This window comes from Vulpes vulpes, chromosome 2 (genome assembly GCF_048418805.1).
Source record: "Vulpes vulpes isolate BD-2025 chromosome 2, VulVul3, whole genome shotgun sequence".
Taxonomy (NCBI): Eukaryota; Metazoa; Chordata; class Mammalia; order Carnivora; family Canidae; genus Vulpes; species Vulpes vulpes.
In genome coordinates, this window is record NC_132781.1 from 159036366 (window position 1) to 159063042 (window position 26677).

General features: G+C 48.8%; 1 protein-coding gene across 4 annotated transcripts; it reads left to right on the top strand.

Moving 5' to 3' along the window:
• The first annotated feature begins 39 nt into the window (after positions 1–39).
• Positions 40–26254, top strand: EMC1 (ER membrane protein complex subunit 1). 4 transcript variants are annotated; one of them, XM_026012041.2, is made up of 23 exons: positions 40–192; positions 3746–3870; positions 4496–4561; positions 4818–4911; positions 6154–6282; positions 7258–7384; positions 7948–8097; positions 8410–8577; positions 9053–9124; positions 9478–9540; positions 10311–10433; positions 11203–11299; positions 11629–11751; positions 13375–13574; positions 13736–13885; positions 14622–14783; positions 15125–15244; positions 18739–18876; positions 22146–22319; positions 22871–23081; positions 23381–23465; positions 24566–24695; positions 24852–26254. In XM_026012041.2, exons 1-23 carry the CDS (start codon positions 95–97, stop codon positions 25029–25031), a joined length of 2985 nt encoding a protein of 994 aa, XP_025867826.1. In that variant the 5' UTR covers positions 40–94; the 3' UTR covers positions 25032–26254. The 4 variants fall into 4 exon arrangements, with proteins under 4 accessions (XP_025867826.1, XP_025867827.1, XP_072607117.1 ...); XM_026012042.2 differs by having other exon boundaries at positions 42–192; positions 9481–9540; XM_072751016.1 differs by having other exon boundaries at positions 57–192; positions 9481–9540; positions 11632–11751.
• Positions 26255–26677: the final 423 nt, after the last annotated feature.

Below are 26677 nucleotides of genomic sequence, written 5' to 3' on the forward strand. Positions count from 1 at the left end.
GGCGACTTCCCGCGCGCCGGGGGTCCTAGCTGCGCGGGGGCGGAGCCTGCGGCGCGGTGCATGCCGGGCGGGGGCGGGGCGCCCGGCTCTCATCATGGCGGCAGCGGCGGCCCGTCTCCGGTTCTGGCTCTGGGGCGCCCTGCTTGTCCTTGCGGCCGCGGTCTACGAAGACCAAGTGGGCAAGTTCGACTGGTGCGTGCGTGTGGGTCACGTTCGGGAGCTGTGTGGCTATTTTCTCAGCGCCAGCCTCGCGCCTGCTAACGGGAGGACGGGTCGCGGGCAGCGGGACCGGCCGCAGCACCGCTGGGGGGCTCGGTGCGACACGAAAACGTGGGTCTCCGCGTTCAAGAGTTGAAAGAGGCGGGAGACGGCCGCAGGAGAGCATTGGACGAAGCAGCGTCGGGGCCGCTTCTCAGCCCGTCTCCTCGGGCCTGACATTGAGGCGGGCTTGGGGTTGTGGCCGGAGGCCCCGTTTCCGTGCGGGTCAGGCTCGGGTCTACCGGGGGGCGGGGCCCGTGGCCCCTCAGTGGACTCTCGCTTTTCCTCGACTTGGCATCTCGGGTGCGTGAGCAGGGGCTCGGGTCTCCCTACGGGTCCTAAACCGAGCCCCTTCTCCCGTCATTCAGCCCCACCCGGCCCCGGGCTCAGGACGGGCCCAGCACGTCTCCCATCACCTGGGAGGTGCCAGCTTGCTTGCTTTCTTTTCTTTGTATTTATTCATGAGAGACACGCAGAGAGAGAGGCAGAGACACAGGCAGAGGGAGAAGCAGGCTCCGTGCAAGGAGCCCGACGTGGGACTCGATCCTGGGCCTCCGGGGTCACGCCCTGGGCCGAAGGCAGGTGCTAAACCGCTGCGCCACCCGGGAGTCCCTGTAAAATGATCTTATTAATAGGTCATCATTACCTACAGTAGGGGTGAGAATGAATGAGATCATTGAGTTAGCACAATGTCTGGCGCGTGGGGTACAATTAAGTATTACCTATTATCAGGACTATTCAGGAAACAGTTAATTCTTCAGAGCCCAGCTCAGGTAGCTCCTCCTCTGTGAAGTGTTTTCTGTATCAGATACATTGATTCATGTTTTGTGTGTGTGTGTGTGTGTGTGTGTGTGTGTGTGTGTCTGTATAGGTCAGTAGTTGTTTTGGGTGCTGTAGATGGAGAGGTAAGAAAGCACTCAGTCGGGGACCCCTGGGTGGATCAGCGGTTCAGCGCCTGCCTTTGACCCAGGGCGTGATCCTGGAGTCCTGGGATCGAGTCCTGCGTCGGGCTCCCTGCATGGAGCCTGCTTCTCCCTTTGCCTGTGTCTCTGCCTCTCTCTCTCTCTCTCTCTCTCTCTCTGTGTCGATCATGAATAAATAAATAAAATCTTAAAAAAAAAAAACGGTCAAGCGGGGCAGATGTGCATGTATGTGGTTCAAGTCGGTGTGATAAATGCAACGTAAGGGCAGCCCGGGTGGTTCAGCGGTTCAGCACTTGCCTTTGGCCCAGGGCGTGATCCTGGAGACCTTGGATCGAGTCCCACGTCGGGCTCCCTGCATGGAGCCTGCTTCTCCCTCTGCCTGTGTCTCTGCCTCTCTCTCTCTCTCTCTTTGTCTCACGAATAAGTAAATAAAATCTTTAAAAAAAAAAAATAAATTCAACCTAAGTCATATTTTTTTTTTGTTTTTTTTTGTTTTTTTTTTTTTTAATTTTTTATTTATTTATGATAGTCACAGAGAGAGAGAGGCAGAGACACAGGCGGAGGGAGAAGCAGGCTCCATGCACCAGGAGCCTGATGTGGGATTCGATCCTGGGTCTCCAGGATCACGCCCTGGGCCAAAGGCAGGCGCCAAGCCGCTGCGCCACCCAGGGATCCCCCTAAGTCATATTTTTAATGATGTGGACAAATGCTCACAATGCAATGTATATGTTGCACATGTACAGCCTGTACATGTATGTAGTATGGTTCTAATTTAGCAGAATAGTACAAACATGCCATTTACAGATAGGAAAATAAACAGAAGGAAGTACCCTAAAACATTAAAGAGTTTTTGGTGGTGGTATGTTAGACATTTTAAATTTTTAAAAATGCTTTTATGTATTTTTCATATTTTCTATAATGAGCAGGCATTGCATTAGTTTGTCCCCCCCTCCCACCCCGCAGAGAAAGAGCATACACGAAGGAAGGGCAGAGGGAGAGGGAGAAAGAATTGTAAGCAGGCTTCATGCTCAGATGACATAGGGCTGGATCTTGTGACCCTGAGATCATGACCTGAGCTGAAATCAAGAGTTGGATGCTTAATTGACGGAGCCACCCCTGAGCCCTGAGCCGGCATTACTCTTATAGTCCAGATAAAAGATAGCAATATTTTATTTTACTTACTTATTTTTAAAGATTTTATTTATTTGACAGCACGCACACAAGCAGGAGGAGTGGCAGGCAGAGGCAAAGGGAGAAGCAGGCTCCCCACTGAGCAGGGAGCCTGACGTGGGTCTCTTGAGGCTTATGAGCCTGGGTCATGACCAACTGAGCCACCCCCGGGTGCCCCAGATAACAGTATTTTAAAAGAGAGCATGGTAATTAGAATCAGAAAGTCTTAGTGTTGTGTTCTATTTCTGACTATAGTTAGTTGACCCCAACAGACCTTAGTTTACTTCTCTGTAGAATGAGAGTAATAACATTTGCCCTATGTATTTCATAGAGCGTTCAATAGATATAGCGAGAATTAAGTACATGAAAATACAGGTAGAAACTGTTGTGTCATATAAGCCTGTTTCTTTACTATCTGCTGAGTTGCTTCCCTTTTTTTTTTTTTTTTAATTTAGTCAGACCAAACAACATAAGAGAAATTTAGTGTAAATGCCATGTGTGTTTAGTTTGCCAGAGATGAGAGTACTTTTCCTGTAGCAACAATGTGCAGGTACCTTCCATGTACTTGGTAGTGTGCCATGCAAAGCTAATTGTATTCCCTTTATGCTTGAGAGGGGTGTTGAAAGGGATGGGAAATATTCCAAGGAAAGCGTGAGCAATGAGTCAAATGGATCCTGAACATGGGGTGGGCTCGAAAAGGCTGAAGAGAACAGAAGCCTGACCCAGTTTGTGGAGTTTTGTTGGAAAATTCGCATGATTTTTTTCTCCAGGAGTCAGAATAGAAGGGCCAGTTGGACTGTATGCTTGTGGACAACAGACTTTGTGTCTCTTCCCTCGTGTAATAGGAGTGTCTGGTCCCGTTAATGAATACAGAGAGGACTGATGTTTGTTCCTGTAGGAGATTTAGGCCTGGTGTTCTTTTGGGTGGCCCTTGAGATCAATATGTGCTTGCATTTAGAAGTAAGAGTTGGGGGCAGCCCGGGTGGTTCAGTGGTTGGCGCCGCCTTCAGTCCGGGGCATGATCCTGGAGACCCGGGATCGAGTCCCATGTCAGGCTCCTGCATGGAGCCTGCTTCTCCCTCTCCTGTGTCTCTGCCTCTCTCTCTCTCTTTCTGTCTCTATGAATAAATAAATAAAACTTTTTTTTTTTTTAAAGAAGAGTCGTACTTCTTATCTATGAGGGTCTATTCTCTCTTCTTGTTCTCCTGGTTTCTGACTACATTGCCTAGAAATCTTGCTTTTGATCAGATTTCCTCATTAGCAGACATTCTTCACACGTCCTAAGATACCCATGATGGTGACCACCTCACGTGTTGGTGCAGTGGTCTCTTCACAAAACACTTTTTGCACAGTGATGATTTTGGCCCTCACACTTCTTGTCCTCACTTCCTCAGGAGACAGCAGTATGTTGGGAAACTCAAGTTTGCCTCCTTGGAGTTTTCCCCTGGATCCAAGAAGTTGGTTGTGGCTACAGAGAAGAATGTGATTGCAGCATTAAATTCTCGGACTGGGGAGATCCGTGAGTGACCAGTGTGGGCCATAGCTTGGGGTGGAGTGGCTGAGCCTCATGAATCCAGGATGGCCCATGGCCTGTGTAGGCTTCCTGGTTGCTTCCCAAGTTAGGGACAGATTGGCCGAAAGATGCATCTCTTACTGGATTCTGATTCTTTTTTTCAGTTGTGTTAGCTTTGAATATTAACTGTTTCCCTATAACGGCTTTTTAGTTTATTCCTTTAGCCTGAGTTCTAAGAGTTCTTAAGATACTATTTCAAAAAATCCATTTTTCTCTTGCTACTTTTATGGATGTTTTTAGGCACTAAAATCATGGTGATATAATTTACAATCACTATTTTTCTTGTGCATCTTAAAGATCCTATTATTTTGTCATGCATTTGTATGTTTAGGGTGGTGGTGGGAGGGTGGGAAGTGAGGAGACTTCAGATTGGGACAGGACTGGCTCCTCTCAAACCTTCCTCCCCTCAGTACCCAGTGAGTGTGAGGGGATCATTGTCAGTTAAGTCTAATCCTCTTCTCCCTGGAAATAAAATGAAGTAACCAAGGTGCAAAGACCTCTTTGGTTCTCTGCTACCTTTTTGCACGCCTCTCTCTAGTTAATGGTAATATCTGACTCTTGTGTCTCTCAGTGTGGCGCCATGTTGACAAGGGCACAGCAGAAGGGGCAGTGGACGCTATGCTGCTCTACGGACAGGGTAAGCACAGTCCTGCTTGGTCTCTTTCGTGGTGTTGGTCCATCTCCCCATTCCTCAGTTCCTTCCTTCGTACGGGGTCTGCTAGTGAAAAAAAGGAGTGTTCCCAAAAGGTAAGGGACAGGTATCATAAATAACTTCTATTTGCATCCATACATCAGAGGTGTGGCCACTGCTCACAGCCCATCAGAGGATAGTCTGATACCCCAACAGAGTACCAGTTGGGGAGATGACTTCACCATGAATTTTTCTCTTCCAGATGCAGTCACTGTGTCCAATGGAGGCCGGATCATGCGTTCCTGGGAGACTAACATTGGGGGTCTGAACTGGGAGATTACCTTGGACAGTGGCAGGTAGAGGGCAAGAAGCTCTATTTTTTTTTAACTTAAATTATTTTTTTGTTTTTTTAAAGATTATATGTATTTGTTCATGACAGAGAGAGTCAAACAGGCAGAGGGAGAAGCAGGCTCCTTGTGGAGAGCCCGATGTGGGACTTGGTCCCAGGGTCCTGGGATCATACCCTGAGCTGAAGGCAAATGCTCCACCACTGAGCCACCCAGGCATCCCAAAATTTTTTTATTTTTAAATATTTTATTTATTTATTCATGAGACAGAGAGAGGCAGAGACATAGGCAGAGGGAAAAGCAGGCTCCCTGTGGGAGTCCAATGTGGGACTTGATCCCAGGGCTCTGGGAATTCACCCTGAGCTGAAGGCAGACGCTCAACCACTGAGCCACCCAGGCGTCCCTGGAAGCTATATTTCAGGTAGCCGTGGTTTGAGGTTTTGCTGAAACACAGGTCTGCATGGACAGCAATTCAGGGTCTTTTGACTTTTTCCTCACAGGCCACTGAAGAACCAAATAACATCAAACACCCTGTGTCTTAATGATCTGAGGTCATGGAACATGTGGTTACTCTGCCAGTGTTTCTTGAGCACCGATTGGATGCAGAGCTCTGTGCTAGGTGCAGTGTTTATCCTTGCACTTGAATGCTGCTCCTAACCTTACTGTGATATGAGAACTCTAATGTCCTAGATGTAGGAATGTAATATAAATCTTTCAATGTTTTAATTTTATATTGAGAGAATAGCTTGGGCAACTGTTCCATCTTTCCTGGGATTGTTTCAATTTTGGGGTCATTTGCATTAGTGTATATCTCTTCTGATAATAATTTATCTGATTAATATTTGGCGCACCCCCAGCCAATGGGAATGCACATGTGACTCTGAGAAGATTTCTGTTGTCAAGAAACACATTGTCAGCTGTGGGGAGGCAGGCACATAGCCTGTAATCTCAGTACGGGGTGACAGGTGCCATGGTAGAGGGATGATCTACTTGCTGGGAAGTCCTAGGGGAAGGAGGTAACAAGACTGAGGAGGTTCACAGGGCTTCAGGGAAGCAGTACAGCCAAGTGGTTGAAAGGGCAGCCTCCCAAGTCAGCTAACCAGAAGCAGAGCCCATATTAGGATCCTGATGCATTTGACCCCAAGGCCTATTTTCTTACCTACTAAGCTACAGTGGTAGTGTTCCAGATTGTCTCCTCTCATCTGAGACACTGGAGGTGCTGGCAGTGCTCACCCCTGCACCTGTGCTCAGTTTCCAGGCACTTGGGCTGGTAGGTCTGCAGGAATCCGTGAGGTACATTGCGGTCCTGAAGAAGACCACTCTTGCCCTGCATCATCTCTCCAGCGGACACCTGAAGTGGGTGGAACACCTCCCCGAAAGGTAAGGCCACCTTCCCACCAGGTGGTGGCTGCCTCGTTCTGCTCTCCACAAGCTCCTGTTTCTGAGGGTTGTAACATTTATTCTGACTCCGGCTCCACTTGTGTTGGCCTCATGTGTCGTGTGTTGGGCTCACTAGATAGAAGCCTGCACTCAAAGGCCGTGCTACTTCTGGCATTTCTTTGCAGTGAGTGGAAGATTCTCAAACTGGGCACTAGAGACAGTCCAGCAAGGGGAGTGGCTTATTCAATTATGGTCATAGCACTCTGGGCTTTTTGATTTCTAATTCAAGTCAGATTGAGCCTTTCATTCATGTTATGAATCAGAACAACTGAAGAAGAGCTCAAGGGAAGAACTGAGCAAGGTTTGAGATGGTTACTGGAGGTCCTAGTCATGGAAAGCATTAAAGCTCTGAAGGATCAGGAGGGAGGAAAGAAAGGAAAAGATTTGCTTAGACCTGTGGTTATTTTCAGGGCATAAAACTCAAATTTGCATGTGGCCAAATGCCTGGCACCTGGGAGCAAAGCAGGCCCAGTAGAATTGCTGGCAGCTGCAGTGTGTCTGACTTACCTCCAGGGGGCAGCCTTACTCAGCCGATTGACGCCCTATAGGAATTGCCTAGCGGTGCTTCTACTTTTTAAGAGCCAGGAGTCTGGTTTTTACATGTAAAGTCAGTTCTAAATTTTTTTTTTTTTTTTTTTTTTTTTTTTTTTTTTAGTTTTAAATGTTGATGGCTGTTTTACTTATTTACTTTTAGTTTTTGAAGATTTTATTTATTTATTCATGAGAGACGCAGAGGCAGAAGCAGGCTCCATGCAGGGAGCCTGATGGCTGTTTTAAAAGAACCAAACCAAACAAAACCTACTTAGGGACTGCTAGTTTGTGATCTGTGGGCAGGAACCTGGCTGATTTTAGAGGACCTGGGAGTGGGCCTGTCCTGCTGCTGAAGCTGCTGCTCCTTGCTTTTTCTTCCCTTAGTGACAGCATCCATTACCAGATGATGTATTCCTACGGTTCTGGGGTGGTGTGGGCCCTTGGAGTTGTTCCCTTCAGCCACGTGAACATTGTCAAGTTTAATGTGGAAGATGGAGAGATTGTTCAGCAGGTATGGATGGCCAGGCATCTGGCTTGAGGAGCCTTGTTGTTGATTGTGGAGGGGAATATATGGAACCCTTCTTTGCATTGGGGTCCAGGGAACTTGGCTGGGTAGATGCAAAAGCCATTCATGGTCCCTGATTCTGGTCAGTTGGAGGCTGCTTTCTCCTCATCAGGTGTTGGTTTAAAGCCCTTACATTTCATGCATGGTGCTTTCCTGGGAGGGCTGGAAAATTATGTAGGTGTTTTCACTGCCTGTGGGTTTTTCAGAAGGTACTACTGTGGAAGTAGTGATAGAGAACCACATATGATAAGTACAGTAGAGAAATGCTTATCTGAAGTGTCAGGTCTTAAATATGACCTGGTATATTTTTCCAGTGAAAAGAAAATCTTAAAAAAAAAATTCTGATTTTTCCATCTTTGGAGCTCTTGAGAAGTTGGGAGGGATGGGAAGAAGTCCTTTGGAACCAGCCATGAAGAGAACCCTCAAGCTTAGGCCCTGGTGGTGACCTTGCTGATGAACAGAGAGGAAAATGTAGAAATTCTCACAAACGTTCGCTATCTTTTTTGTAGGTCAGGGTGTCAACCCCCTGGCTTCAGAGTCTTACTGGAGCCTGTGGTGTGGTGGATGAGGCTGTCCTGGTGTGCCCTGACCCAAGCTCACGGTCCCTCCAGACCTTGGCCCTGGAGACAGAGTGGGAGTTGAGGCAGATACCACTGCAGGTGAGAGGTAGTGCTGCTGCTCCCTGGCCTGAGGCCTTGCCTTTGCTGCTTAGGAAAGTCTTTCTTCCACTGTCACTGCTTCCTTCCTGAGCCTTGGCAGTTGGAAGAAAGTCAGGCCTCTGGCTGAACTCATGTAAGGGGAAATAGGTAGGCGACTCTTCTCTTTAGGGAACTTGAATGGCCACTCTTCTAGAACCATATGACTTGGTCTCGTTACTTTCACCAGGAAAATGAGGTAGAGGCCTGGGATTGATCGGTGAATCAGTGACTTGCCTGCTTTTAGCCCTAATCCTCTTCCTTCTTGCCTTTCAGTCTCTGGACTTAGAATTTGCAAGTGGATTCCAACCCCGGGTCCTTCCCACACAGCCCAACCCAGTGGATCCTTCTCGGGCCCAGTTCTTCCTGCAGTTGTCCCCAAGCCACTATGCTCTGCTGCACTACCGTCACGGAGCCCTGAGTCTGCTCAAAAACTTCCCACAGGTAAGTTCAGGCTGTATGGGGCTAGGATTCAGGAGGATCTAGCCAAGCCATGATACTAGTAAGTCCTGCTTGTGAATCTGTAGATGTTTGCTCTGGATCCAGACATCTCTGTGTGTGGTGTGAGAGGGGTTAGCATTAGAGCAGAAATGGAACACTTTTTCTTCTGAGAATTAACAAAGGATCTTCCTCTAAGTCCATAGGAGAGTGGAAGTAATTCGAGCTTCCCTATAGATACCAAGAAAAGCATGAGACTTAGGGTTGGGCTCTACCTGTGTTGCGGGTAGGGGAAGGGCCTGTTTTCAGCTGTGGAGGCACCAGGGGCCTCCTTCTGTTCTCAAGTGTCCTGGTTGCCATGCTCCAAAGTCAGGAGCACTTTCAGCTCCAAGGCCAAGGGACCTCCCTAGGGAGATGCTCCTTTGTAAGGCCACTGGCTGGTATAGGCCCCATTTAGGAACTGACACTGCTTTATTCCCAGGCTGCGCTGGTGAGCTTTGCCACCACTGGAGAGAAGACGGTGGCTGCAGTGGTGACCTGTCGCAGCGAAGTGGTGAGTGTCGAGAGTAACGGTCAGCACTGGAGGGTGTTCCTTCCTGATGTCTATCGGGAGCCTTGAGAACCAAAAGTCAGGGCAGTTTGAGTCCAGGGTGCAGGAAGCTGTTGAGAAGTAAGTTCTCAGTTGCTCTATAGTGCTTTCAGCACACCTCCTTGTCCTCAGGAACAGGAACCTAATATTGCAACCCTACTTTCATCCGCAGCTGTTAAGCTATGGAGACTTGTGAGCAGTAGTGAGGAGTGACGTCTTCTGGGTGCTGAGATGACATGGAAAAGACGGCTTAATTTCAGGGACTGGGGAATGACCCCGTGGCTAAGTTTTCTCTTCCATCCTTTTCTTTTCCCTAGCAGAAGCCTAGCAGTTCTGAAGATGGGTCACTGGGGAGCTTTGTGGAGAAGCCCAGTCCCCAGGTACGGTGTGGCATTGGGCACTATGCCAGACCCTGGCATCCAGGAAGGCTGGAGCGGGTCTCCCAGAGCTTTCAGCCTCAGATGGCATTTGCTGCAGTCTATGAATCATGTTTGTCTGGATCCTTTGTAGTTGGGAAATTGGATGTAGGATCCCTAGTCTGCTCTCAAGCACTTTTTCCTCTCGCTCTGTTTGCGCATGTCCTCTGGGGCCCTGGCTGGTATTGCTGAGTGGTGATCTGTGCAGTTGCACTACAGCAGGACACAGGACCCTGGGTGGGACACTTTCTGCTGTGTCTTCCAGCTCCTGAGTTCCTTTCTTTTTTTATTTCTTTTTTTGGAAGATATTTATTTGATAGAGCACCAGCAGGCAGAGTGGCAGGCAGAGGGAGAGTTAGAAGCAGGCTCTGAGTGGGGCTCAGTCCCAGGACCCTGGGATCATGACCTGAGCTGAAGGCAGATGCTTAACTGAGCCACTCAGGCTCCCCTCTCCTGAGCTCTTCTGAAGAGCTTTGTGATTTCCTTGCTGGGGTCTTACCTCTGTAGGGGAGGTCAGCTGCTCTGTACTGACTTCCTTCTGACACAAGTACAGTGGTCCTGTTTGCTTACTCAGATACCTTATTTCTGCCTTTCTTTTTTCCTTTTGTTTTTCTTTGCATTTCTTTCTTGACCTGGCCCTTCATTAGGGTAGTTAACCCCAATTCCTGAACTACTTTTGTGGGACTTGGCTTTAGGGGATCTCTCTAGTTGACCCGTGCTGTCTGTACCCATAGGACTCATTGACTTGCTTCAACCAGACCTACACCATTAATCTCTACTTAGTGGAGACAGGTCGGCGGTTGCTCGACACCTCCATCACCTTCAGTTTGGAACAGAACGGCACTCGGCCAGAGCGGGTGAGTCAAAGGCTTTGTCTTCGGGCTCTGGCCCGTGGGCTTCCGAGAGTGGGTGTCCTTTCCCTCAGGGCCAGGTCACAATTCTTGGGTCCTGTGTTTGGGCTCTCTGGACATGAGTTCAGTTCCTCTGAACAGCTGACTTGTCAGAAGTCCTCACGATTAGTAGTAGAGGCAGGTATCATTTGTGCAAAGTGGTGAGCGTGCCAGGCACTGTGCTGAACTACTTACTGATACACTAATTGATTTAGCTTTCGCACCAGTCTTGCAAAGTGCTTACTACTGCCCTCGTTTTAAAATTAAACTTGTGCCTTGTGAGATCCAGGACCCTGTCCAGAGTCACGGAGCTAGTAAGTTGTCACCAGTGCCCCAGCCTGCATTTTTGGTCGTCGTCTTATATAGCCTCCATGCACAGTTAGGGTGTTCTTCAGCTTCCCTGGGCTGTGGCTTCCCCATCTCCAAAATGGAAGCTCTGATCTTGGCCTTCTGCTCACTTTGTGGGGAGTGATTGGAGCATATGGAATGACACAGTGCCTGAGAGGCAGTCCGGTTCCTCCTCTGAGAGGTCTAGGCTGCAGCCTAGTGGCACTGTGCTGGCTCTGACAAGTTCTTGTTATCTCATTGAGGTCTAGGCAGTAAGCCATATTGCTTATATGGTGGATAACTTCGTGTGCTGAGCCTTTAACAACTTCTGATACCTTGAATCTGGGGGTCTGGTGCTCAGAGACATTTGGGTTGTGGCTGACTGCAGTGGTTGGGACTTTGCTTACAGCTCTACATCCAGGTGTTCTTGAAGAAGGACGACTCTGTGGGCTACCGGGCCTTGGTACAGACAGAGGATCACCTGCTCCTCTTCCTGCAGCAGCTGGGTGAGCAGACCTCATCCAGCCCGTTTTTTTTTAAGGCCTGCCCAGATTTCTAGTCAGACTATATTTTTGGGGCCGTGGACTGGTTTCTGGGAAAGATTCCAGGGGAGTGTGGCCTGAATATTTTTTAGAGCCATATGTCATCTGTTTTTGAATAATCCCTTAGCATTCCAGGGTGGGATCTGGAACTTCCCTTGTATTGTTAAATGCCGCCCCCTGCTGTGGCTGCTTCTCTGCCTGATGTGAGAGCTGCTGAAATCCCTGAGCCACATAGAAGAGCCTTTGGGCTATGGGGGAGGCAGGCTTGGGTTTCGTAACCAGGGTTTCTGTAGCAGGGAAGGTGGTGCTGTGGGGCCGGGAGGAGTCGCTGGCAGAGGTGGTATGCCTGGAGATGGTGGATCTGCCCCTGACCGGTGCGCAGGCTGAGCTGGAAGGAGAATTTGGCAAGAAGGCAGGTACGCACAGGGGACTCTGGGACAGCATAGTGGTTGGAGGGGCTGCTCCAAGAATGAGTCTGGTAGTTAGACGACAGGAGATGCTGGCTCACGGCATCCCCGGCTTTCTGGGTGCAGTCATTTTGCCAGTGTGTGTGGAACTAGCTCTGCGACCAGATTCCAGTGCATACATGGCCACGTGGTTTAGGTAACGGTTCTTCTCTCTGAAAGGAGCCACTTGGAAACCCTTCTATGGGAAGATGCTGAGGAAAGAGTCTTAACTTAGTAGAGTAGAAACTACCATTGTCTCAGTACCTCAGATCTGCCAGGCACTGTATCATACTTTGTCCCCCAGGCACCAGCCACCTCTTTCTGGAGAGGTGTAACTGGGTTGATGGGGTTGTTGTGGTAATCGGCGGTGTCCTCTGGTGCTGGCCGGTCCCAGGCCCCAGAGTGGACTTGGTTCATTCCACTCTAGTCAGTCCTGCCTCCTGCCTCTCCCTCCCATCCCTCACTCTGCAGCCGTAGTTACTGAGGGCCTACTCTGGGCCAGGCACCTTGGTAGGCATTGTGGGTTTTCTTGAGCCGAGGATTAATTTGACTTTACTATTTATTTCTGCTGCCCGGATCCAGCAATTCAAGGTAAAATCTGCTTCCTGCTGCCTTGTTGCTCATTGCCTGCCCACGTGGCTAGCTTTTGGTTAATTCTTTGTTTTTCCTGACCTGCATCAATGAGGTACATAACTGTGTGTGCATGGACTGCTGTTCCTGTGACTTATCCTGTTTGCCTCTCACTTCCTTGAGCTGAGGTTGCTGGAAAGTAGCATACGCAAGGGCACCACTCTTTAGGGAGCACTCACCGGGGACCCTGCATGGCATGAAGTCCTGTGTGTAGGTCATGTGGTCTTCGGACTATTTACAAGTTTACAGATGAGGAACCAGAGGCCAGAAGTTATGTACATTTCCCAGGTCACCCAGCTAGTGAGTAGTAGAGCTAGGATTTTAATCCAGGCTGCCAGACGCCAGAGACCATCTCTTTACTCATGCTACCTTGCTTTGGTGGCCACACTTACCCTGTGGGGAAGACTTGAGGGTGGCACCCTCATTGACAGGGTCAGGGGTGAACGATTGCCCAGGGGGGTTGGTGGCAAGTAGGTCTGTTGGGTGTAGGTTCAATAGTGAATAGGGTGGGGGTAGAGCAGTGGGTAATGGGAATTCCTGTCCACGGCACACTTACTTCTGCATCCTGCGCTCCCACATTCTCCCCTCTTCTGGCTTTCTTGTGGCACCCAGAAGCCTTCCTCTGGCCATTCTGGATGCGGGCTGTGGTGGAGACATGCTCAGCATGGCCACGTCCTGCATGGCTGATCCCTGACTTCCTGGTCTCCTTTTCCAAGATTCCAGGAGGTGAGAGAACTGCAAGCCAGGAAGATAGGTTTTGGAAGTTCCTGCATGGCTATACCCGAGTGTGAGATTAGTAGCTTCAGATAAGGACTGCCCTTTGGGCTTGCTCCTTCATGTATGGATGACTTGAGTGTTCCAGGGGAGCAGGAGAGATTCCCCCATGAGGAAAAGCTTCTTGCTGGAAATACCTGATCTAATGAAGGGTGAGCCTCAGCTGTGTTACGTTTTCCTTGACACCAGACGGCTTACTGGGGATGTTCCTGAAGCGCCTCTCGTCCCAGCTCATCCTGCTGCAGGCGTGGACTTCTCACCTCTGGAAGATGTTTTATGATGCTCGGAAGCCCCGCAGTCAGATTAAGAATGAGATCAACATTGACACCCTAGCCAGAGATGAATTTAATCTCCAGAAGATGATGGTGATGGTGACAGCCTCGGGCAAGGTGAGGTAGAGGGTTTTAAGCCCCCAGTAGCAAACCTTCTGAGGTTCTGTGACTGGGAAGCAAAAAAGCCTTTGGTAGACACTGGTTCTAATTTCCAAGGACGGAATCAGTTCTTCAGTTTGTCTTTCTAGTAGTGAGTCAGTTATTTGTTTATCTTGCAGCTTTTTGGCATTGAGAGCAGTTCTGGCACCATCCTGTGGAAACAGTATCTCCCCAATGTCAAGCCAGACTCCTCCTTTAAACTGATGGTCCAGAGGACTACTGCCCATTTCCCCCACCCCCCGCAGTGCACCCTCCTGGTAAAGGACAAGGTGAGGCTGTCCTTCTCAGGTTTGAGCCAAAGTGGGGGTGGCTTTTTAGTGTTGTGTAAGTTGAATTTCTCCTGGGCCTTTGGAATTCTGGGAGAGCTAGGGACAAGTGTTCAGGGGTTAGAGCTCTGTTTGTTCCAGCTGTTTGTCTAAGTGGAGGAAGCACCAAGGACCGATGGGGGTTGACTCTGGAGGGGGTGTGATGTCACCAGACCTGGGATGAGCCAGCCCTCCTTCCCAGCTGAGCAGCTGCTTTCTCTTGAGACAAGGGAGAGCAGGATGCAAAGCTATTTGTTTCTGCCTCCTGGGATTCGCTGGATTTTAGCGGATTCATTCAGGTGTCATTAGAAAGGGGCACTTTCTTGGCTTGGTAGTCCCTGCTGGAATGGCTGCCCGGGGTTCCCGAATCCGTACTTGACCATTGTGTTTGTTCCTCAGCATGTGCGGTACTTGCTTAGCTTCAGAGCCAGGGACTGTTTAACTGTTCACCTTCTGACACGTACATTAGCCTTGAGGATGGTTTGCCTTTAGGTGAAACTTTATTTTGCACAAATAGGGAATCCATACAGAGGAGTCTATTAGGTGAAACTTTATTTTGCACAAATAGGGAATCCATACAGAGGAGTCTAGAGAGTCTGTCAGAGTTGAGCTGAAGTCCCAGCAATCGGGGACTATTTACCTTTAGCATTTGCATTCTTTTCCTGTTGGTGGGGTCTGACAGTTTGCTTGCCCATTTCAGGACACGGGCATGAGTTCTCTGTATGTCTTCAATCCCATCTTCGGAAAGTGGAGTCAGGTGGCTCCCCCAGTGCTGAAGCGTCCCATCTTGCAGTCTTTGCTTCTCCCCATCATGGATCAAGACTATGCCAAGGTGCTGCTGTTGATCGACGACGAGTATAAGGTAGGAGACTTCAGAGTGGCTAGAGAACCTCTGGTGGGTTGGGTGGGAGGAAGGTGGTCCCGAAGCAGGTGGTGGCCAGAGCTGGAGCTCTGTGCGATCAGCCCGTGTGTGGGCCTGAAGGGCATCTCTGCGCCACCCGATGGCACTTCTGCACTTGTGAAAACTCAGGCTCTTAGCAAAATTAGATTTAAGCCTATTTGGGTTCAGTGGACTTTAATTCTTTTCAGATGGACTGTTTGATTCTTAAGGCTTTTTGATGGTGAACAGTGATGAATCTTGAGAAACTGCACAGAGCATCCTTTAGCTTTAACTCTTTCCTTGGGCTATCTGGGATCTTCAAGGTCACAGCGTTCCCAGCCACTCGGAATGTCTTGAGACAGCTACATGAGCTCGCCCCTTCCATCTTCTTCTATTTGGTGGATGCAGAACAGGGACGGCTGTGTGGATACCGACTTCGAAAGGTAGGGAAAGCACCTCCTGGTGGGACCTTTCAGGGGAGGGGTATAAGTGTTTCCTGGATATTGGCTCAGAAGTGGATTATGTTCATTTATTGTAAATATGGGTCAGCATAGTCCTGATGTCTGATTCATAGTCCTTTCCATGTTGAGCAGCTGCTGTCTGGTAGGCAAGGTTCTAGGTGCTGTGAAAAGAGCAGTGCCCAGTAGATGAAGTCTCTGCTCCCTTGGAGTTATGTGTTTTTTTTGTTGTTGTTGTTTGTTTGTTTGTTTTTACAATTAATTTAGAGAGAGTGCGCGTGAGTGGTGGGAAGGGCAGAGGGAGAGGGAGGAGAAGAGCACACTTGAACAGACTCCTTGCTGAGCAGGGAACCTGACGTGGGGCTTGATCCCAGGATCCTGGGACCATGACCTGAGCTGAAATAAAGGGCGGGCCGCTTAACTGGCCCAGGAGGCCTCCCAGCTGCTCCTGCTCTCCCCATGAGTTTTTGTTTGTTTGTTTTTTGTTTGTTTTTGTTGTTTTTTTTCCCCCCATGAGTTTTTATCTTGTGTTCCTTTCCTCTAGCAAAGGGAAGGGATGTTGTTGTTTGTTCTGGAGTGGTTGGGAGGTAGGAATGGGGCTTGAGTAATGGCTTGTACTTCTGTATGAAGATGATAGTATTGACCACTCTGGATAGAATGTGTGCTTTGAATCTTATTTTTAGGATTGGGATTGATTTGCTCTAATGCTGGCGTACTCGAGTCCAGCGCTAGCAAACCGTGATAGACACTGGCTCTGAGGGCCAGCCCTGAGCTCACAGGAGGCTGGCCTTGACCTCATTAGCTGAGCATGTACTCACGAGAGGCCCTCCACCCTGTCCCGCGGGGCGTTTTGAGAGGCAATACAACATAGAGCTTAAGAGCTCGGCTCCAGCTGCCCAAGTGTGAAGCCAAGCTCTATCACTTACTTTACTTTGTGACATTGGGCCCGTGACTTCTTGGGCCCTGTTTTCTCATCTATAAAATAAGATGAGAGAGGACTTACTCTAAGTTTGCTGTGAGGAGACAGGGAGTTAATGTGTGCAAATCACAGGAAGCAATGCCTGGCACATGGTAAATGCCATCTAAGTTTTAGCTGCTGTTGTCTTAAAAATGCAGTGACCTTTCTTGACATTTTGTAACAGTTGACCTTTCCAGAAACAGCATGGGAAATAGTCTCCCCAGAAAACATTCTTTACCGTTGTGCATAAAAACATTGCCCCTTCCAAGTTGTTAAAAAGGGGGTGGGTTTAATTGTAAAAAGGCCTGGGTGGCTCAGTGGTTGAGCCTCTGCCCTTCAGCTCAAGAGGTGTGATCCTGGGATCCGGGATTGAGTCCCCCCGTCACAGGGAGCCTGCTTCTCCCTCTGCCTGTGTCTCTGCCTCTCTCTCTCTTTGTGTCTCTCGTGAATAAATAATCTTTAAAAGAAGGGGGGTGTACCTTGAAAGAGATGCACTTTGTGGATAGAGGAGAGCAAGTCTGCTAGTGTCATGATGGGTGGAATCCTGAGGAAATGGGAAGAAACAGTGGCCAAGGGAGGGCAAAGTACACAAAGCTTATGTGGGAAATAAGCCAAGTGCAGTCTTGGGTCTTTGACCTCCAAGTGCATTTACTGGGGCCTTCCTCCCTGGGGATGCTTTAGGAAATCCTAATGGTTTCACAGGAGCCCATAGCAAGGAAGCCTCATTTGCTCTTAATAAAATTTTTATTAAAAAAAATTTCAGTAATGCATGAATTATATTCTCACTGTAAAAATTAAATGTAGGACATAAACAGACTTCTTCAGCCCCGCACTCAGCTGCCTCCTGCAGATGGAACATGTGTAAGTGGTTGGCCATGCATCCTTTTTTTTTTTTTTAAGATTTATTTATTTGAGGGAGTAGGGGGAGAGAGAAGGCGTGCACGTGTGAGTAGGTAAGGAGTTAGAGGCAGAGGGAGAGTCCACAAGCAGACCCTTTGCTGAGTGCAGAGTGCAACACACAGGGCCAGGGGATATTTCAGGACCCCAAGATCATGACCCCAGCTGAAACCAAGAGAGTCAGCCACTTAACCGACTGAGCCACCCAGGCGCCCCTTCCCCCGGCCTTTCTGTGTTTTTACAGATAACAGAGTAACAGTGATATGGACTATAATACATAGGGGGTTTATATTTAGGTTTTTCTACTGAAACAGAATTGACCTGTATTTTTTTAATGTAAAATTTGTTCCTTTTACATAATGTATTTTTTCATTATTTTGTTAAGTCCATTTTTTAGAACATTGAGAAAATGCAAAATCATGAGGTCATGGCTCGCTTCTTGAATGCACTGTGTACGTGGCACTCAGATCAGGAAGCAGCATGGCACCAGGGCCCTTTCCAGTCACCCCTCCCCTTCCTCCCAAGGCTTCATGTATACATAGTATGGATGGATAATTATTTAACTATAGGGCGCCTGGGTGATGCAGTCAGTTAAGTGTCCAACTCCTGGTTTCGGCTCAGGTCATCATGATCTCAGGGTTGTGAGAGTGAGTCCCGTATTGGGCTCTGTGCTCAGTGGGGAGTCTGCTGGAGATTCTTTCTCCCTCACCCTCTGCCCCTCCAGCTCATGCTCGCTTGCCTGCTCTCTCACTAGCGCTCTTTCTCTCTCTCTCAAATAAATAAATCTTTATCTTTTTATTTTCAAAAGATTTATTTATTCATGAGAGACACACACAGAGAGAGAGAGAGAGAGGCAGAGACAGAGGCAGAGAGAGAAGCAGACTCCATGCAGGTAGCCTGATGTGGGACTTGATCCTGGAACTCCAGGATCTTGCCCTGGGCCGAAGGCAGCCTCTCAACTGCCGAGCCACCCAGGCATCCCAATAAATAAATCTTTAAAAAAATAATGTATTTAACTGTAAAGGTTTGTGAATTGGTTTTCTTGACCATAGAGAGCATTTCCTGTAATGTTTTGTTTTGTTTTTTTAAAGATTTTATTTATTTATCTATCCATGAAAGGCACATAGAGAGAGAGGCAGAGACACAGGCAGAGGCAGGAGCAGGCTCCATGCAGGGAGCCTGATGTGGGACTTGATCCCGGGACTCCAGGATCATGCCCTGAGCTGAAGGCAGATGCTCAACCGCTGAGCTACCCAGGTGTCCTTCCTGTAATGTTTCAGTGTCCCCGCTAGCTTAGCAATTTGTTGCTGGATTCAGATACAGGAATCGTAGTTATTATTAATAAGTGGTAAACTTTTCTTGGATAGTTCATACTCAGATAAACAGTGGGATACCACTGAACATTCCTTTCCTTTCTTACTAGCTTCAGTATCTTGCCTCAACAAACTAAGAGTTCCATAACTTCTGTACAAACTAGATCCTTTTTTGCTGTTTTCCTAGGAGCTCTGATCTCTGTTTCTTCTGGTACAAAGGCCCCAAATAAAGGTGTGTGGGATATATAACTGTCATGGGTCTGAGTGTACCCGCCAGATTATAAGTGCTGGCTTTCTTGCCCTTGCCCTAGGATCTTACCACTGAGCTGAGTTGGGAGCTGACTATTCCCCCAGAAGTCCAGCGCATTGTCAAGGTGAAGGGGAAGCGCAGCAGTGAGCACGTTCATTCCCAGGGCCGAGTGATGGGGGACCGCAGCGTGCTCTATAAGGTATGGTTCTGTAGTTCCAGGGTTGAGAAGGGCAAGGGTTTGGATTCTGGCTCTAGGATTTGATAGATACTTGATCTTGAGTGAGTCATTTCATTCCTTTGAGCCTTAATTTATCACCTATGAGATGAGCATAACATCTCCTCCTAGGGTCATTGTGATGATCACATAGATGCTCGTGCATAAGGTAGTACCTGGCTGCTACCCAGTACATTAGCTCTTGTTTTTATTGATAGTGCCGATAGAACTTTCTGGAGTTAAGACTTAGTTAATCCATTAGAAACTCCATCTCTGTGATCCAACACTAGTTAGTGGCAAGGGAAGGGAGACAGAGCTAGTGGGTTGCAAAACTGCTGGGAGAGAAGGCAGTCCTTGTAATGCATGGTCATTAATTATACTCTCTGCAGAGCATGGATTGAGTTGGAGGAGGATGTGTGATGGAACAAGGTAGCATGTCCAAGGTAGCTGATGGGGAAGCTGCCTCACTGGGTGTGGGGCAGCACTGCAGGGTATAAGCCAGCTGGACTGTCCAGGTACAGACTTGGCTCCACTGCAGGCTAGCTGCTCATCATGGCTAATTTTCATATGTTTCCTGAATGTGTTTTTTTTTTTTTTTTTTTCTTTAAGATTTTATTTAGGGATCCCTGGGTGGTGCCTGCCTTTGGCCCGGGCGTGATCCTGGAGACCCGGGATCGAATCCCACGTCAGGCTCCTTGCGTGGAGCCTGCTTCTCCCTCTGCCTGTGTCTCTGCCTCTCTTGTCTCTCTCTGTGTGACTATCACGAATAAATAAATAAAATCTTAAAAAAAAAGATTTTATTTATTTATTCATGAGAGACAGAGAGAGGCAGAGACACAGGCAGAGGGAGAAGCAGGTTCCACGCAAGGAGCCCGACATGGGACTTGATCCCGGGTCTCCAGGATCATGCCCTGGGCCAAAGGTGGCGCCTAAACCGCTGAGCCACCCGGGCTGCCCCTGAATGTGTATTTTTAAGAATATAATGGGGTTAAGAGCACCTACATTGTATGATCGTTTTTGAAGATTAAGAACAACATGTAACATGGTTAGAACAGTGCCAGCTGTGTGTAGTTAACGTTATTAGCACTCTTGATTTGAAATCTTTATTGATGGATGCCTTCCATATGGCTGCAGTTTGACTTATTCAGAAAGGCCAAAATAACATAAATTCTAAAGTACATTTGATTTGTACTAGAAAAAGTGTTCATTATGTAAATTTACCTTTATGAGTTAAAATTTACTAGAGTACTTGTGTTTTTCTACATTGAAAAAAATAATAGCCAGAGTAGGATTTTTTAGTTTTTTTCAGGAAGCTTCCTTCTGTTTTGGCCTAATTTTAGATTCACAGGAAAGCTGCAAAGATGGTACATTGAATTGGCATGTACACCTTACTTGGCTTTCCCTAGGGACTGTGGTGCATCTGTCTGAACTAAGAAACCAGCATCAGTACAAGACTTAACTACAGACTTTCTTGGGGTTTCACTGGCTTTCCCATGAAGGTCGCTTTCTGCCACAGGCCCAATCCCAGGCCGCACGCCCCATGGAGTTGCCATGTTTCTCTAAGTCTCCTCTGGCCTGTTTAGTCTTTCATGATTTTGATAGATTTGAAGAGTACTAGACAGGTGTTTTGTAGACAATTTTGGTTTGTCTGATGATTTTCTCATGGTTAGACTGTGGTTGGGGGTTTAGATGGAATACCACAAAGGGAAGCTGTACTTTTTTTGTAGGAGTGGGGGCTTGCTAGCGGGATGTCAGGTACTCTTTTAGACCCTGGGGATATATCAGTGAACAAAATAGACAAAATTGAGGCTATTAATATATTCAGGAGCATATCAGAGAGATGATTAGTTCTACAGAAGAACAAAGCCAAGAAAAGGGGAGTGGGAAGCTGGGATTGGAAGGGGGTGGAATTTAAAATAGGGAGGTTAGGGAGGGTCTCACTGAGATAGTGACACCTTAAGGAAGGAAGAAGGATAGTGTGCAACATAGAGGAACAGGCTTCTGGACAGGAAGGCTGGAGTGGACCTGGAGTGTTCTAGAAACAGCCAGGGAGGGCAGTATGACTGGAATGGGGTGAGTGAGGAGAGTCCAGTCTGCTGGGGTTGAGGGTTGCGGGGCATATCACGGCCACCACTCTCGCCTTGATGTTGAATGAGTTGGAGTGCCAATGGGAAGTTGGGAGCACAGATGTGACATAAGTGACTAAGGTTAAGGGCTCACTCAGCTTGCTGGGTCGAGATCAGAAGACCAAGGGGGACAGCAGGCTGACCTGCTCTTGCAGTAAGCCAGATGACGTGGTGGCTTGACCTGGGGGGGGGGGGGGGGGGACCAGAGTCCAGGTGCTTCTGAAGGTAGAATCCGTAGGATATGCTGATAGGTGGGATGTTTGGGGAGCAAGAAGGGAGTCAAGGAGTTGGAGGTTCCGGATCTCCACCCTGACACACTGGGGAGGCCTGCGGGGAGCAGGCTTTAGGCACGGGCAGGACAGGAGTTCCCTTTGGGGCGTGTCAGGTTTGAGGTAGGACATTTAAGAAGAGATACTGAGACGTCAGCCTAGAGTTAGGAACAGTGCAGCGTGGGTACGTGACCTTGGCCATTGGCAGCACTCCTGAGTGCCTGAGTGGCCTGACCATGAGAGCCAGTGTAGACGATGTCCAGGAGATTGAGGAGATGAGGAGCCTGCAGAACAGACTGAGAAGGAGGGGCCAGTGGGGTGGAGGAAAACCGGGGAACACATGTCCCGGATGCCAGGTGGAGAAAGTATTTTGAGAAGGGGTGATCATGTGTGTCATTTTGTACTAGCAGGTCAGGTGAGACGAGGATGGAGACTCGTCCATTGGTTTAGGGTAGGGAGGGTACTGGTGCAAAGAACTAGCATTGCCGGAGCAGTGGCTTAGGTGAGCGAGTGGGCAGACCGGATTGTATCTTTAGTTAACCATTTACTGTGTCTGTGGTGTGAGCAAGCTGCTTAACTACCTGAAGCCTTTCCTCACCTATTACATGTGGATGACGGTAGCTCCATTCCCAGGTTTGTGGGATTCAGTGAGGTGATGTAGGCAGAGCACCTGACTTGGCACATGGCACCGAGTACAGTGACGACGGACACCAATAGAAAGCTCTTGTGGTCAGGAAGCCCGATTCCTCCACTGGGCAGGTGGGCTCCAGGTCTGCCTCTCCACCCAGGGCTTACAGCACAGCAGAGCTTGTGATTGGCCATTGTGGCTCTGAAGGAACTCTTCCCTCCTCCTCCCCAGAGCCTGAACCCCAACCTGCTGGCCGTTGTGACAGAGAGCACAGACGTACACCATGAGCGCACCTTCATTGGCATCTTCCTTGTGGATGGTGTCACCGGGCGCATCATCCATTCCTCCGTGCAGAGGAAGGCCAAGGGCCCCGTCCACATCGTGCACTCAGAGAACTGGGTGGTGGTAAGGAGCGGCAGGTGGACGGGTGGGAGTTGCAGGGATGTGACCCAGCCAAGGCTGTGTGGCTGGTCTCCCTGGGTCTCGAATACTTTCACTGCCTCTTGTTCCAGAAATTGGTGCTGCTTTCTATTTCTGTTGGATCTAGACCCCTGGATGGCAGCTGACGTGCTGGTTAGGGGGCGAGGCTCAGGAGCTAGATGGCTCTGGGCTGGTGGCAGCCCTTCCTTGTCCCGCCGGTGTGACCTTGAAGGGTTATTGAACTCTCCGTGTTGTGTAACTTGTGAAGTAGGGCTAGGAGAGTGTTCTCTGGTCTGACTTGGAACAAGTACCCAGACCCTAGCTGGTAATTTTTCCAACTCCTAAGTATCTTGAGAATCCTTTGTCTTATGGCAAACTTTGGGTAAAGCTAGAGAAAACTACCCTGAGAGTTAGTAAACTTGGTAGCAAGAAGTTTCTTGCTGGGTGGTTTCTTTCCTTCCTGCCTTCTTGTGGAATACCCCTTTTGAGCTGAACTTGTCAGCTCAGTCCCCAGATGCCACCCCTCCTCTCTGCAGTACCAGTACTGGAATACCAAGGCCCGGCGCAACGAGTTCACTGTGCTAGAGCTCTACGAGGGCACCGAGCAGTACAATGCCACGGCCTTCAGCTCCCTGGACCGCCCCCAGCTGCCCCAGGTCCTCCAGCAGTCCTATATCTTCCCCTCCTCCATCAGTGCCATGGAAGCCACCATCACCGAGCGTGGCATCACCAGCCGGCACCTGCTTAGTGAGTAACAGGGGAAGGGTCTCCGGGGTGATGGTTTCCTCCCTGTGCCACGCCCAGGCCAGAGCTGGAGGCACGCTGCACGCTGCCGGCACAACGCTGTTTGACCACTAGGGGACGTTAGTGAGGAGGGCTTTGTATCAGTAGGCAGAGTTCCTTAGTCCAGCTTTGCCACTTGTAAGTGACCCACTTTTTTGGATTTGAAACTCTATTTTAAATTTCTGTGATAATGGTATTTTTTGTGACTAGTCCTGGTTTGGATCACTGTGAACACTGACTTCTTTTGACTTGTTTCTGTGTAGTTGGGCTACCTTCTGGAGCAATCCTTTCCCTTCCTAAAGCCTTGCTGGATCCCCGCCGTCCCGAGATCCCAACAGAACAAAGCAGGTGAGATGCTTGCAGGTAGTGCTGAAGGCCCCTACCCTAAGGAGTGTGGCCTGTTGGTTACGTTTGGTCCTCAGCCTGCTGCATGCTGCCTTGCTATGCTGGGGGCTCGGTCGGCTGTAGCAGGAAACAATCGGACGAAAACCTCTGCCCTCGTGGAGCTAGCTTAACATGCTGGTGAGGGGATGAGACGGACACTGAATAAGATAGGCAAGGGAAATAATACTGTGTTAGGTACTTGTAAAGGCTACTGAGAAAAAATTAAGAGGGGACCAGGGCTATGGAGGGTTGGGAGGGTTGTGACTTGAGAGAGTGGCCTGGAAACGCCCCTCTGGGAAGGTGACTGAAGACTGGAGGTGGTCAGAAGCCAACCTTTGGCTGTCTGAGAGCAGACTTCCCAGGCAGGGGAGAGCTGTGCCCATGCACTGAGACCATGGCTGGTGCGCCAGAGGCAGGGAGGAGGCCACGCTGGCTACAGCTGTTGTTGGGGGTGGGGGACATGAGGAGATGGGCTTAGGGAGCTAATGGAGCTGGGTCATGTGGGGAAGCCAGTAGCTTGTGACCGTTGGCATTCAGTTTTGTATTGCCAGCCATCATCTATCTGGTACTTTCTCACTTTTGTTCTGAATTCTGTTCACTTAGGGGTGTGGGGAACTGAGCAGTGTCAGGGGAGAGCAGATCTGCGTTTGCACAGGAGGCAAGGGGGAGTGCAGTGTGGAAAGCGGGGCAGCTGAAGCTGGGCAAGCATGTGGGGTGAGGCCAGGGTTTTCCAAGGAGCGTGGACCAGAGTGGGAATTGTCCTAGAGGCTCCACGGGTGGGTTTTAGAGTGGCCCTGACTTCCTCTTCTAGTGTGAAATACTGGCTGGCTGTTACTAGATGTAGAACAAGGTAGGAGTACAGATCTTACTCTCCACACAGGTTTTTCTTTTGTAGCCCTTTCTAACATTAAGCTGCTAAATTTTTAACTATGTGATGCAAGGAGACTTTGAAGGAAAATTTGAGGCTGGACATGTGGCCTCAAAGCCTCCCAGGACTGAGAAAGGGCAGCCAAGAGATCCCCTTGCAGGAGTTCTGAAGGCTGGTCCTGGCTGATGTCTTACAGAGAGGAGAACCTAATCCCATATTCTCCAGACGTGCAGATACACGCAGAGCGATTCATTAACTACAACCAGACAGTTTCTCGAATGCGAGGTATCTACACAGCTCCCTCAGGCCTGGAGTCCACTTGTTTGGTGAGTAGAACTCACAGCCATCCTGAGTGGCAGCCGCTCTTTGCTTCACCCTGGGGAAACAGCTGAGGATTCCATTTCCTTTCTGACCAGAGTTTGAGGTTGTGGTAGACCACTGGCCACCTCTCTTACATATTTCTCGTTCTGTCTGCCTTCCAGGTTGTGGCCTATGGTTTGGACATTTACCAAACTCGAGTCTACCCATCTAAGCAGTTTGATGTCTTGAAGGATGACTATGACTATGTGCTGATCAGCAGTGTCCTCTTTGGCCTGGTCTTTGCCACCATGATCACTAAGAGACTGGCACAGGTGAAACTCCTGAATCGGGCCTGGCGGTAAAGACACGGGACCCACTGCCAGAGAGCTGAGGGCAGTAAGGGCCAGACGAGAAGCTCCAGCTGCAGAGCGATGGGCCAGGGGAGGACGTGTGCTGGGTGCTCATTTCAGCTGAGTCGTGGGGAAGATGGGCACTCGTGGAGACTCCTTTCAGGACATGTCTGCTGCAGCATCAGGGGTGGATGGAGGCTGAACTCATTCTCTCAGGCGGGAATCTCAGAGCATCTCGACGGACTTGCCCTCAGAGTCTGAAGGACATCGCCCTGTTTCCTTCCTCTGCCCGTCTGCGAATGGTTTTTCTTTACTAAGTCCCCCAACAGATCGTTCTGTTCTGTGAGGCTCACTTCACATGATTTTGGTTCACCTTTTCTGTTTCCCAGGCTCATCTAGAAGTCCTTCTGACTGTTTCCTTGCCTCCTGCTTCAGAGTCAGGAGGGAACTCTTATTGATAACTCCACCTCATAGGTGCTTTTGCTGTTGTATATTGGGGAGAAAGAAGATCTACGCTTATTTGAGGCTCAAAGATGGATCCAGCATCTCATGGATTCTCTCCCAGGAGTTGAAGAATCTATATATGGTGTCAAAATTCACTTGAAGCCCCTAGTTTGGAGTCTCATTATTTTGGGCCACCCAGTCCTTGGTGCAGTTTATCAAAAGTTAGGTGTGTCACAGTGTCCTGTTCCGCTGGTCATTGCCCATGCTTTGCACGTAAGGTGTGTCCAAGCCGAGGCCACCTTAATACTACTGAATTGCCTGAACCTGCAAGAGATTGCAAGGGAAGAGAGACTCTACCCATTTCTTGGTACCTCCTAACCTTTCATTGTACCCCCAGGCTGGTCTAGTCCTCTTCTGACCTAGTTAGAGACAGGTATCCTGTTTAAGAACCTTATTTATTTTTTACTTTTAGATACAAATTAATGAGTGCATCACCGTATTTCTCCTAAAGTGAGTAGATTTGAAACGTTACTGCTGTAACCTTTGCAGCTTTAAAAAAGGGGAGAGGGGACCAGGGTTATGAAACTGGCACATTGTGGAGGGAGCATTGCTGATTGGCTGGGCTGACATCTCTGCCACAAATGGAAAAAGTCCTAAAGGCTTCCTTTATGCACCTTGGGGAATTATGGAGTTTTTCCTATGGAGGATTAAATGTGCAGAGGAGACCATCTCTAGCCTGTGGGGAGGAGCAGTTCCCTCAGATGTGTGAATAAAGTGGATGATGAAGGGCATGAATGTCTGACCTTTTTTGTGATGTGGGACTCTGAGACAACTTCTGCATTAGAGGGAACCAGAAGCTGTGTATTTTAGTAGGGAAACATGCCAATTTAATCATCTAGGAGTTGTGTTATTTATTATTACTTTTAAAGATTTTATTTATTTGAGGGCGGGGGTAGGGGCAGAGGGAGAGGGACAAGCAAGCCCCCTGCTGAGTAGGGGAGCCTGTCTCGGGTTTTGATCCCAGGACTCTGTCATGACCTGAGGCAAAGGCCGACACTTAACTGAGTCACCCAGGCATCCCAAGAATTGTGTTATTTAAAAACAAAACTTGAACTCTTTTTGTCGTTATATATGCTGCTGGTTAATAATGCCAGAGGAAGGAAGAAAAATGAGAATCATTTTACTTGAGTAATAAAATTGTCAAATTGATTTTA